Below are 12934 nucleotides of genomic sequence, written 5' to 3'. Positions count from 1 at the left end.
TTCGACAGGCTAAAAATGTGCAGAGGGCACATTAGTATTGGGTATAATGCATTGCTAAGTAATTAATAACTGTCACTTTATTACCAACAAATCGGATTACTCTTAACTTTTCTGTAACTTAAGTACAGTTATTTCTAATGTAATTGTGGTAAATACTGTATAGACTATAAAACAATTCTATATAAAACAAAAACTCAAAATTTAACATGTCTATTTTTAATGTAACCTTCTCCTTTTAAATGCATTGGTCCGTTCAAGAATATTTTATGCAATTGTATATTATTTAGTTAAGAGCAGTTTCATGTCTATCCTTGTTTCTGATGTTGATATTGGGAGTATGTGATACTTTTATAGAGAGTTTGCACGACAATAGAGGTTGAACAGGGGAAAATAAAGTGTATTGTTATTCACTTTTTTAACTTTTACTTCATGTTTACTAATGTAGTTAACAAATAGAGCCTTATTGTGAAGTGTTAACACTACCATATAATTTTGTGAAGCTTGTGTGTGTTTGTTGACCCCTGTCTTCTGTGTTATAGATGGACGCGTCTCTCCAGAGGAGTTTGAGCGTTTTGGATCGTCTTCTCCTCACACACTCCATATGGTTGCAGCTGTCAATCAACCCTGACTCCGCCCACCAAATCCTGCAACGAGAGATAGTCGGGGTGAGAGATTCCCAACAGCTAATCTCTGTTATTCACAATCTAACGTCATATTTACAGTAATCATGCGGCGATGTATCTCTGACTGCAACAATGGCCAGTAACTTCAGTTAAACACACTGACTTCTCAATATCTCTGTTTTATTCCATTATATATCAAGTTTATTGTTATATCTGATTATTTAACATGTAGAACATCATCTAACGGTGCTGTATCTCCCGTCTCTGTCCTCAGACGTTCCTGGTGTGTAAGTGTAGCGCCTCCCACAGGAAGGTTTTGTGTGTGCTGCTGGAGGACGGAGGAGTGTCACAGTATCCCATCCGTGAGGAAGACTCCAGTAAGTTCAACACGTCACACAAACTTCAGACTTCACAGCTTTTGAACAAAGCTAATGGGATTTTCTATTCCTTAAACCTCACAAACAAGCCTTTGGGTCCACCACCATAATGATTATTTGTTGTTATATTGTGCTGTGGAGCTTCTATTACTGTTATTCAAATCCAAAAAAACATGAAATATACGGGATTATTTTGATTATGCATGTCTACGTGGCATGCATTTTATTCGGTAGTCCCCATTGAGACAAGCTCGCACAAATACATAATTAAAATAAAACCTGATGTCATGCTCGGCTATCTTAAATTAGTGCATCTTCTTTTTCACCGTTTAGCATTTTCTCTAGAAAGCTCTGCCCTGAGCTTCCCTGATCTCTGCAGACTCGTGGCATTTTACACCGTCAGCAGGTAACAAACGTCTAACATTACAGGAAGATTATTCATGTAGATTGAACTGTAATGTATTATATGATTTCTGCTCTTGGTGCATGTGTTCAACAGAGATGTATTGCCTTTCCCACTCGAGCTCCCAGATGCAATTATACAGGCCACAACACACACCCAGCTGGAAAACATTTCGCATTTGGGTTTAGGTAAGGATGCATGTTTATCATGACCGTTTCCACCCCTCTTTTTGACCTTTAAAACTAAACTAGCTATTCTCACTCTGTATATAGTTTATATTGTATATAAACACCCACTTAGCATCCTTAACACCCTCTTGTTACCAGCTGCAGTGCTTTTTTGTGCTTATGCTCACCTGTGGGTGTGCAGTTTTCTCCTCTGTAGTTTTTAATTATCCCATCCATCCTTTAATAACTGCCTCTTTGCAAAGCTTGTATTTCCTATTGACAGGATTGCAAAATCTGTTGAAATATACTGTTAAAATAGTGCTGAAATGTACTGCTCAAACTGACATTTGGAGTGACTCAACAACATTTGGAAAACTTTCCCATATGGTTAAGCAATTCCAACTAGCATGCCATAGTGCATGCTTATTACCAACCATAACAGGACAGGTCATGGTTCTCCAAACAGATATTGCAAAAGCATGTCATGTTATGTTTTCTTGGTACATTGAAAGCTTTAGTTTCAATAGAAAACCAAATAAATTTCTCAGTCCCCCCTCGTTGCGTACCATGGCTTTTTCAGAGTTCTGGAGCTCTCAGATGTCTCCTGGGCTTCCTAATGGCCCCCCTCCATCTTCGGCGCCCCACCGGACATTCAGATTGATCAGCCCATGTTTCATCAACCCCATGTTCCTTCAGCCTCCCCAGCCCAGTAGAACGGCCTCACACAAACGCCATCGCTTTAAACGCAGCCTCAGGGTCCGTGTGTCCAATGAAACCTCTCTCAGCCTGTCGGGGGGAGAATCGGACCTAACCCAGGGGGACACACATGGACAGAATTCCAACCAGGGCGGCCCGAGACGAACAGGAGGGCTGAGCGTGCTCAGGAGGATCCCGGCACTTACTCCCACTTCTCAAGAGGAGGATGAACAGATGTTGGGGCAGATACCGCCTGTAAGTGTGTGTACCCATGGCTGACTCAGATTTTGTATAGTAAGGCATGTTTCTCTGTCAGCATCGGAATTATATTCATAAATGTCCAAGCTTTATGATGGCAGTGAATGGTGGTCAAGATTTTGAATCCCAAAAAAGTGCATCCATCCATCTTAAAAAAAGTACTCCACATCAATAAAGGCCTTCTGAACCGAAGCAATGCGTTTGTGTAAGAAAAATATCCAAATTTTAACCTTTATAAACCATAATCTCCAGCTTTTTCTCTCCTCATGGCTTATAACAAAATCCTTAGCTACAGAAGACCTTTATTATACCCACAGAGCCATGTGGAGAACTTTTTTGGGCTTCAAAATCTTGACCACTATTCACTGCCATCATAAAAACTTGGAAGAGCCAGGACATTTTTGAATATAGCTCAGATTGTATTGGTCTGAAAGAAGAAAGCCGTGGACACCTAGTATGGCTTGAGGGTGAGACAATGATGGGGTAAATTTTATCTTTGGTTGAACTATCCCTTTAACTCTTTCCCCGCCAGAATTTTGGAAAAAAGTTAGCCACCGCCTGCATTTTTGATGATTTTCACTACAACTTCATTCCCCCCAGACTATTTTGTTTTATGAATATCTGAACATGCAATACATCAAAATCAAGAACCAAGCCTCTACTTTTAAAATAAAAATCAGTTTATTCTAGCTTCAAGCACTCTTTTTTAATCAACACTTGAATGTAGGAACGTTTTATAAAAAAAATATTTTTAAAAAGCAACATCGTGAGCAAAAAACAGAGCAAATCATGTTTTTATCAAAGACTACATCTGGATAATATTCAGATCGATGATGAAAGCATAGATGCAGTAGATCGTTTCCATCAACACTCCCAAAGCTTCACAGTCCTATGCCACTTCCTGGATCAACATTTAACTCGGTAACATTTGGCAGTTTTGATTTATATGCTGTTTATTGTTGATGATTGCATTGTTTTTCATGTGCACATTCTGAACTTATTAAGGAGATTCGCAATAGCTGCCCCGAACGTATAACAGTGAGAACACGGAAACCCAGAAAATTATATGTTTGGTGAGGAAAAAGTTAATAGTTAGGCATATGGAAATAGTTAAGGTTGTCTTTGTTTTAGTAGTAAAATTATTATAGGACTAAGGAAAATGGGACACAGGAACACATCCTACTTTGCTAAACCTGTGGTTTTCAGTCCTGGTCCACTGCTCTGCACATTTTGTATATCTCTTTTATCTGACACATTAAGTTCAGTTTATGGAGCTCGCTCCTAACCAGCTAAGATCTGAATTAAGTAGGTGTTTTACAAAACCAGGACTGACATCCACTGGATCCCCATGCCACTGTGCAGTAAGTTGTGCAGGTGGAAATATAACCCTTACTTTTTAACTCTCTCCTGTGGTTCTCCAGAGTAATTCCTTACCCGGACAAGACCACACTGAGCTCAACAGAGACACTGAAGATGGTGAAGTGTGTCTTGCTTTGGAAAGGGCTCGAGCTCCTTCCCTTGCTGAACTGGACAGCAGTAGTTCCTTCAGCAGTCTGGAGGAGGAGGAAGCCCAGGCGGACCTCGCCAATTACCAATGGCCTCCTGCAGCACGTGGTACCCGTTTCCCCTCAGCGAACCCAACCTCGACTCTGCGCCGCATGACTGCTGCCTTTGTATGCGTGTTTGCACCAGAGCGGCGAGTTGCCCGATTGGTGGATGAACTCTCCCGGGACAAGCGCTCCACATTTGGGTCGCTGGTGCAGGACTTTATAGAGAAGCAAAGGCAGGAGATGGAGACCTCGAAGCATACTTCTGCCGTGGAGCTGCTTCAGGGGGTGAGGAGATTTCTGTCCCAAGCCAAAATTCTCCTTCTGGAAGCAGGAGAAATAGAGCCTCCAATTGAGACGCTGGTGCCTGAGAACGAGAAAGGTAAGGAGACATCACTTGAGGTTTAATCAGTGGCACAATATTGATACAGTAGTTTCTGTAGCTCAAAAAGTAGAGCAGATACCCACAATGCCGTAATGATGGGTTAAATTTCCAGGGAACACATGAGCTTATAAAATGTGTACATTGCATGCAATGTAAGTCAGTGTACCTGCCTCGCAAAGACTAGACCACCCCACACCAATTTGAACCATTAGTATAGAAAATAAATATTGAAAATATGAGTTGGTTGGCAGAACGTTGCTTGAAGGTTACGAGGATGTGTCAAACTCAGTTCCTGGAGGGCCGGAGGTTCAACCACAGCTTTTTCTGTGCGGTTTGGCCGTTCGTTCACGCGCAAACCAAATGCAACGCCAGGTCACTGAAACCGAACATTTCTGAAAACACCTACCAGGGTGAAGATTTTCAAAAAACTCTGGTTGCAGTGTTTTCGAGCATGTGCTGTTATCTCCACCTACTGGAAACTTTTTCAGACTTCTGATTGGACAACATGCTTTACGATTGAGATTATATTTCCACCTGTTGGTTTGGCGTGCTCTTGACAGTGCTTCATAGCATGCTTTTGTGTATTCATGTGGACGGAGATTTTTTTTTTTTAATTGAAGAAGGAAAACTAACCGTGTACGTGTGGACATGCCCTGTTCTTTGTGGTTTGGAGATGCTTGTCTTAAGTCTCTATAGCCACTTTTCCACTTTATGGTATGGCTCGGCATGACTCTGCTCACTTTACTTTGGCTCAGTTTGCTTTTCCAATGCAGTTTAGTACCGCTTCAAATTGATTGAGATTATAGACTGATCATTACAGTTACGCAGGCACCTCATCGACTGACCACAATACAGCCATTTCTTTTTTCCAACTTGCATTCAACGGTCATTTAAAGCAAATTGTTTAAAAAATAGTTTGAACAAATGATCCTGCTGTGGCTGTTGCTGACTATTTAAATCTAGTGAGTTTGGTGTCTCGTGTCGCAAATCCAGTGATGCTGGTGGTGACAGTTCTCTCAGACCAATCAGTTATCTGCAGGGTTCATACATCACATTTCAGTATCGGTACGGCTTGTTTGTAACCTCAACTGAGTTGGTATTAAAAAAAAGTACTAGGTACTGTATAAAGTGGAAAACCCACCAAACATGAGCCGTACCATGCAGTGGAAAAGTGCAGTATGGTAGGCTAGTCTTTCTTTCCCACTTTTAATGTCTTTTTGAGTGATTATTTGCCAATTTTAATGTCCGCCAGGTGGAAATTGAAGGTCTGATTGTTTATGAGATTAAACTATCAACGAGAAGCATGATGTATCAATTGTGTTTAAAACTGGTTCAGTCAAGTTGCACCAAGTTTAATACACCAGAATGTACTAGGAGTTTGTTAAAGTCATTAATCCTAAGTATGAGCAATATTATTTGTGATGCTTGACCTTAGCAATCATCACGAAGGCTTTCACAGCAAGTAAATGACTCAACTGAACTGCATCATAGAAACCAATCAGTGGGTTTTAAACACTCTAACCCCACTGGAGTGGAGAAAAGATTTGATTGGTTTCCTAGAATCCTTTAAAATAATGATTTTCTAGAAAATTGCATTAATGTTTGAACGGCAATGTTACGTGCAGCTTTTATTAGCACAGCTGTAACACAGTTTCGGTGTGGAGATGATGACTCCCGTTCTATGATACACTCGTAAAATCACACACACACATATATATTTATATATTTCCAAATACTTTCCTTGTTTCTGCAGGAAGATTGTTAATAGGAGTTTATGTAGCTCTATTTTTAAGCTGCAGAACAGTTACGTCAGTAAAATAAGAAAATCCAATCTTTTGTAAACCTGCATAACTGGGATTATGAGCTGATTATGAGATCTCCCCCAAATCAAAGCAAGAAATCGAAAAGCCGGCCACGTCCCCGGGGATGGATGCTGTTTCAGATGCTGGTGGAGGCATTCGCATTTTCCACTTTGCATTTATCATTAGCACATAGCACATTCCCACGCATACTTCAGGAAACGCATGGAGAGAGAGAGAGATAGAAGAAGGATTGGGGAGGAGATTTTGCTCAGTGCACAGATTTTCTTGTTTGCTATAATTTGTCTGGCTCTTTCTTCTGCTGTACAAACATTAATTTGCTATTAAACAGAGCTTAGTTATTTTTGCCAAGCTGCTCAGTGGCTGTGTGCCTTGTTCACTACCAAGGACATAACCGTGTTTAAATAGAGCTACAGGAAAAACCTGCACGTTCCAAAGAGCTGTAGGCAAACATGAGTAGGCCAGAATGCAATCTGTGCCATATCTTCTCATTTGCTGCATCGCATAAGAAAAACCTGCGTGAAATGAAAGCATTCATTTTGTTTGATAAAAGCATTATTAAATTTAAAATAAAGGTATAATGACATATTATTGGTTCAATTCCAGATATGCTCTATCTGCATGTTGCAACTGCAATGTTAGTTTACAGGGCTATACAAGAAAAAGGAAAATTCACGCTGTTTCCAAAGTATAGTGACAATATCACTATATTATAACCTTGTCTTTGAAAAATTGCATCCAATATTTCAATCCCTGCTATTAAACATTGTAAATGACGCACCAAAAAGAGACTGTTCTCATTCAGAAATATCCCCCCACAGGAGGATGACTTCACATAGATGGTTAAGAAACAGTTACGAGATGCTTTAATTCATATTTCCTGTCATGTGACCCACAGATCTTGCCTTGGAGAAGGCTCTGTTCGGCTGCGTGTTGAAGCCGTTGAAGATTCAGCTGCAGCAGACGCTCATTTCCCTCCACACTCAGGACGGCTCCCTACAGAAGATCACCGACTGCTTGCTGGCCTACCAAGAGGGGGCGCTGGAGCGCCTGGCTGTAGGAGTGGGCGTCCTGGACGTCCGAGGGATGGACAGAGCGAAGGCGAAGCTCACGCTGATGCAGCGCAGCCATTCGCCCATTGACAAGGTGCTGCTTCTGCTGCAGGTGTGCAAGAGTGTGTACAAAGCCATGGGGACGCAACCCGGTGAGGAAAGGTTTAGAGACTGGGTTGTCATTAGGTGTAGAGTAACTTTTAGTTTTTTAAGGCTTATTTCCTCTCTGCAGATCAGGACGTGGGGTCTGAGGACTTCCTACCAGCACTGTCCTATGTGCTGGTTCAGTGTAACATCCCACAGCTGCTGCTGGAGACGGAGTACATGATGGAGCTGCTTGAGCCATCATGGCTGACCGGAGAAGGTAAAAACAAACACATACGGACTCCGTTTAAAGCCAGTTTTAAGCATACCACACTTTTAAGCCAACGTTTAAGATTACGTTTTAGACAACAGGTATTGGATGAGTCCTTTTACAGATATGAGAATCCTAGACTGGGAGGAACAGAATCAAGGGGTTATTCAAAGGCAATTATATAAATTGATATTAATTACAGGGAAATGTCAATCAAAATGGTTTCATTTAAAAACTAACCAGCTCTAAAGATAATGAAACTCCTGATTTTTCTTACAATAAAATGCAAACCTTTCGAGACAGACCTACCATAAGCTCTGAGCAGCAAGTGGGTGTGATTTCCACATCATTTCTCGTTTATCCTCATCAACTTCACTAGCCATATTCCCAGTGAAGAGCTACACTACCTGAACACAGCAACGGCAATCAGAAGTCGCTGTTACCATGGAAACCCAGCAGCGACCACACACTTCCCTGAAGTCTTATGAATTATGTAATCGAGTTGATCTACAAACTACTTAAATGCATTATTTTGGAATTTAAATGGAATAAAAGTTTGAATTGTCGATGACTCCAAACTGGTTTTCATGGTTGTTTGTTTGTAGGTGGATACTATTTGACGAGTGTGTATGCCAGCCTATGTCTGATCCAGAGCAATCCTGGGGCCACGCCCACCTGCAGTCTGACCAATGAGGCACAAGAGTACCTGAGGGAGTGGAGCAGGAGGCGGGGCCAAGAAGCCAAGACCCAGAAAGACAGTCAGCTGAAACAGGTTGAAACCGTCGACGGCATTTTTTTTCATTACGCTATATATATATATATATATATATTCAAAAAAGTTGGGACACTGTACAAATTGTGAATAAAAACAGAATGCAATGATGTGCCACATCTGAGAAACTCCGTTCTGATATTGCTCCACTATTTTTCACCTCAGAATTGGGGGAATTGGTGATCCTCTGCCCATCTTGACTTCTGAGAGACACTGCAACTCTGAGAGGATCTTTTTTAAATCCAATCATGTTGCAATTGACCTGATAAGTTGTTTCTTATATGTATATTTATCTTTTCCGGCCTCTTATTGCTACCTGTCCCAACTTTTTTGGAATGTGTAGCTCTCATGAAATCCAAAATGAGCCAATATTTGGCACGACATTTCAAAATGTCTCACTTTCAACATTTGATATGTTATCTTATATTTTCTATTGTGAATAAAATATAAGTTTATGAGATTTTTAAATTCCTTCTTTACTCACAATTTGTACAGTGTCCCAACTTTTTTGGAATCGGGTTTGTGTGTATATATATATATATATATATATATATATATATATACACACATACATACATACATTTACATTTAGTCATTCTGCAGGTCCTTTTATCCAATGCGACTTACAATTGGGGTACACATAAAGTGATTCTTCTTAAAGAGGCAAACAGACACAGGAACTGCTTGTGATACCAAGTTTTAGACATTGTTCAATGAAGGAATAAATGAAGGAATAAATAAAGAGAAACAGGAAAATAGCTTTTAAAGGGACAGTAGATACAAATAAATTAGCCTTTGTAATAATGTATTGTAATATAATGTGACATATTTGTGATTAGTCCAGACTCATCACCAGGAAATAATTTAAGACAGGGTCTTAGGCCGACCTTGTTGAGAATATATCTTGATGATTGATTATGAAAATGTTTCTTTTTTCTTTTGAATACTGTGCAAAGATTAATCATGCACACTAAAACTGTATTAAGAATTTAAAAAGTTATTTATTTATTTAATTATTAGTATTGAATGGGTGCCATCAAAATGAGAGTCCAAACAGCTGATAACACTAACAAACATCACAATAATCCACTCCAGTCCTTCACTTAATGGTGAATTAGTTTCTTACAAACACATAGCTTTCGCTTCACAAGACGTTAACTGGATTATTGTGATGTTTATTATTGTGATCAGCTGTTTGGACTCTCATTCTGACGGCACCCATTCACTGCAGAGTATCCGTTGGTGATCAAGTGATGCAGAGCTACATTTCTCATAATTTTCATCATCTTCAACTATTAACTTTGTGTGTTTGGGTGTCTTCTTGTTTGCTGTCGGAGTGCAGAGGTTTGTGCGAGTGCTCTTCCAGGACGACTGTCGTAGTGGAGTGCGAACGCTCCTCTGGAAGGCGGGAGAAAACGTCGAGGCTTTATCCCAAACGTGCGCCGGTCTGTTCGGTGTGAGGGAGCCGCAGCACTACTGTCTGTTCTGGAGGAGTGAAGGGGAAATGCGTCCTCTGCCGGCCCACGTTCAGCTCCATCAGCTGGGCACGCACGAGGGAGCGTCGCTGTCCTACCTCCGCTCCGATCACGACTTCAGCAAGATGCGCAGACTGACCAGAGGAGGCGCTGTAGATCTGGGCGAGTCGGTGTGCGAGGAGTGAAGAGGCGCAGGTGCACAGTGGGACTTTTACATTTCTGTTTGTGGTCACGTCAGGTGGCAAGAGGATTCACGGATGTCACAAACTATTTGAATGCTGTACATGTGTTCAGTTCTATGGATGATGGTGATTACTTTTTATGTGTGTTGCGTGTAGTCAGAAAGCACGATAGCATTTCAAATGAATCGAAGCAAGATACTTGGTAATAATGCAAAAAGCAATATCTGCCAAACAGGAGGTCTGGAAATGCAGTTCATCATTCTGAGATTCAGTGGTGACTTTCTGAGGTGTGTATTGCAGAGTAATACCAAAGTGTTGAATATAAACAAACAAAAAAGATCATATATGTACACATCTGACATGCTCTGAGTAATGGCACTGTGTCTGCACTGGACGCATGTAGCATTGTTGCATTAAATCACTCCTATGTAAATCACTGGAGCGGTTTACACTGGATGTGTCTGACGTGATGCATTACAAAGCTGCCGCAGCCACTGTATTTCTTTCATTCATGTGAAATACAAAAATGTATTTACAAATACCATGAGTGAGAATGGATAGATATTAATGTTATTTAATTCTACATTGGGGTCAATAAGGCCACGTAAAAAAAAAAAAGTGATATATTTATGATTTTAATGTGAGATTTTACCCTTTAATTCAGATTTTCTTTTGAAGCTCCATTGTAGCACAACATCTCAAATTGTGTTTATGAAAATGCATTATCATCGCTGAAATGCTGATTGATAAATTTTAATCAAGATATTCAATCAAATGAGAAAAATAGGCAAATATCATCTATTAAATATATAGTACTACATTTTTCTACCAATTATTTTTGTTCAAACATATAGTTGTATACACTTTATAGTTGTTTTAACTTTTCTGCTCACCAAGGCTGCATTTATAATATTAGAAATAGAGTAAAATTATGAAAAATTATTAAAATAAAAAATAACTGTTTTCTGTTTGAATATATTTTAAAGTATAATTTATTCCTGTGATGCAAAGCTGAATTTTCAGCAGTTCAGTGTCACATTATCCTTCAGAAATCATTCTAATATGTTGATTTGCTGCTCAAAAACAAACTATACTTTTTCATTTTTGGGATTCTTTGATGAATGCATCGTTCAAAAGCACAGCATTTATTAGAAATAGACTTGTTTGTAACCGTATAAATGTCTTTACTGCCACTTTTGATCAATTTAATGCATCCTTGCTGAATATAAATATACATTTCTCTTTAAAAAAAAGAAGAAATCTCACTTGACCCCAAACTTTTGAACAGTAGTGTAGCTTTTAGTTGTATATACAGAAACTATATCTATATAGTTGAAGTTATTCACACATTTGCTCTTGCTGAACTCTTAACATCAAGCTTACAGTATATATATATTTGATTATGAGGTGAAGTGCAGCTTGGATGCCTCCAGTGTGAACACAGTGTGATTATGGAGCGTGTAGGATTGAGTATGTTGTGAGTTTTGCAGTAACACTGCTGGTATTACAGTGGTTTCGTGGTACTCTGGTTTTACTTGAACTGCGACGGCTATTTTGTTAGCTGATCATTGTGGACGTGCTCACTGAATCACCACTGGCCTGATATATTGGTGTCTGTTTGATTGATTCCTTCAGAAAGCGTGTGAAGGATGTAGTGAACGTGTGGCATCATGATCATTTGTGAATCCTGGTGTAAATAGACTCCAGAGAATCCAGCTGCTTGTGTTCGGCACTAATAATAATGTGTGTTGTGTTGCTCTGGGTTCAGCTGGTGGTGGGCAGATAACCACACAGACACCCAGCTCACACCGGCAAACAAATTGTGTTAAGTCAGGATGAATTTCTCTCTCAGACTGATTCTCAAAGTGGCCATCAGCTGTCAAACTTCTCACAGACAGGTTTAGTTTTAAGGGTCATGTGCATGAAACAGTGCCGTTTGTGCCAGAGAAATACTAGATATTTACAAAAATTGCATTGTTTCTAAAGCAACATTAATACCCTTTTTAAATTATTTACTATTATCCCATGAATAAAACATGTAGTTACTGCCCGACACAGCACCAATATTATTTAATGTTACTCTTACCGTGAAAAGCTACATTATTTGGACTGTACTTTTAATTTGAATAGACAATTCTGGTAGATTATCACCGGTTTTGTGTGCCTTACAACATTAATATAGAAAATTAAATAAATAAATATATTAAAAAAATTAAAAAAAAATATATATAAATATTTTAGCATTGATATGCAACTACTAATATTTTATTTGGGGTTCAGAAATCAGATATGTGTTAGTATTAATTAGTAATATTCAGACTTGAACATCAGTGGGAAAATTGTATATATATATATATATATATATATATATATATATATAGATAGATAGATAGATAGATAGATAGATATGATTATTCATGATTAATCGCATCCAAAGTAAAAAAAAATATTTTCATAATATGTGTGTGTGTGTGTCCTGTGTTTATTATGTATATATAAAGACACACACACATACAGCATATTGAAGACATTAACATGTATATTGTTTTATATTGTTAATTATATTATATATAAATATATTTAATATATAAACGTAACATTTTCTTTTAATATATGCATGTGTGTGTGTATTTATATAATAAATAATCACAGCACACACTTCTATATTATGTAAGCATCAAAAATCTTTTATTTTGTTGATGCGGTTAATCATTTGACAACACTGATATATATATATATATTAGTATTAATTTATGAATATATATTGGCACTATATAGTATATCTTACTAATCTGCACACTACATATATATATATATATATA

General features: G+C 38.7%; 1 protein-coding gene across 1 annotated transcript in view; it reads left to right on the top strand.

Annotated features, from left to right (window-relative positions):
• The window catches only part of rin1b (Ras and Rab interactor 1b), a 28107-nt gene extending 15188 nt beyond the window's left edge, over positions 1 to 12919 (top strand). The window contains exons 2-11 of the mRNA XM_052602801.1: positions 540 to 665; positions 898 to 1000; positions 1334 to 1406; positions 1500 to 1591; positions 2151 to 2521; positions 3946 to 4453; positions 7175 to 7480; positions 7561 to 7692; positions 8289 to 8455; positions 9798 to 12919. Of these exons, the coding sequence (XP_052458761.1) occupies positions 540 to 665; positions 898 to 1000; positions 1334 to 1406; positions 1500 to 1591; positions 2151 to 2521; positions 3946 to 4453; positions 7175 to 7480; positions 7561 to 7692; positions 8289 to 8455; positions 9798 to 10115 (2196 nt within the window). The 3' untranslated portion in view covers positions 10116 to 12919. The remainder of the gene's footprint in view (positions 1 to 539; positions 666 to 897; positions 1001 to 1333; positions 1407 to 1499; positions 1592 to 2150; positions 2522 to 3945; positions 4454 to 7174; positions 7481 to 7560; positions 7693 to 8288; positions 8456 to 9797) is intronic.
• The last annotated feature ends 15 nt before the right edge of the window (positions 12920 to 12934 follow it).

The sequence above is a fragment of the Carassius gibelio genome, chromosome A7 (assembly GCF_023724105.1).
Source record: "Carassius gibelio isolate Cgi1373 ecotype wild population from Czech Republic chromosome A7, carGib1.2-hapl.c, whole genome shotgun sequence".
Taxonomy (NCBI): Eukaryota; Metazoa; Chordata; class Actinopteri; order Cypriniformes; family Cyprinidae; genus Carassius; species Carassius gibelio.
The sequence above is the reverse complement of the archived record's forward strand: the minus strand, read 5'-3'. Positions and strand labels throughout refer to the sequence as shown.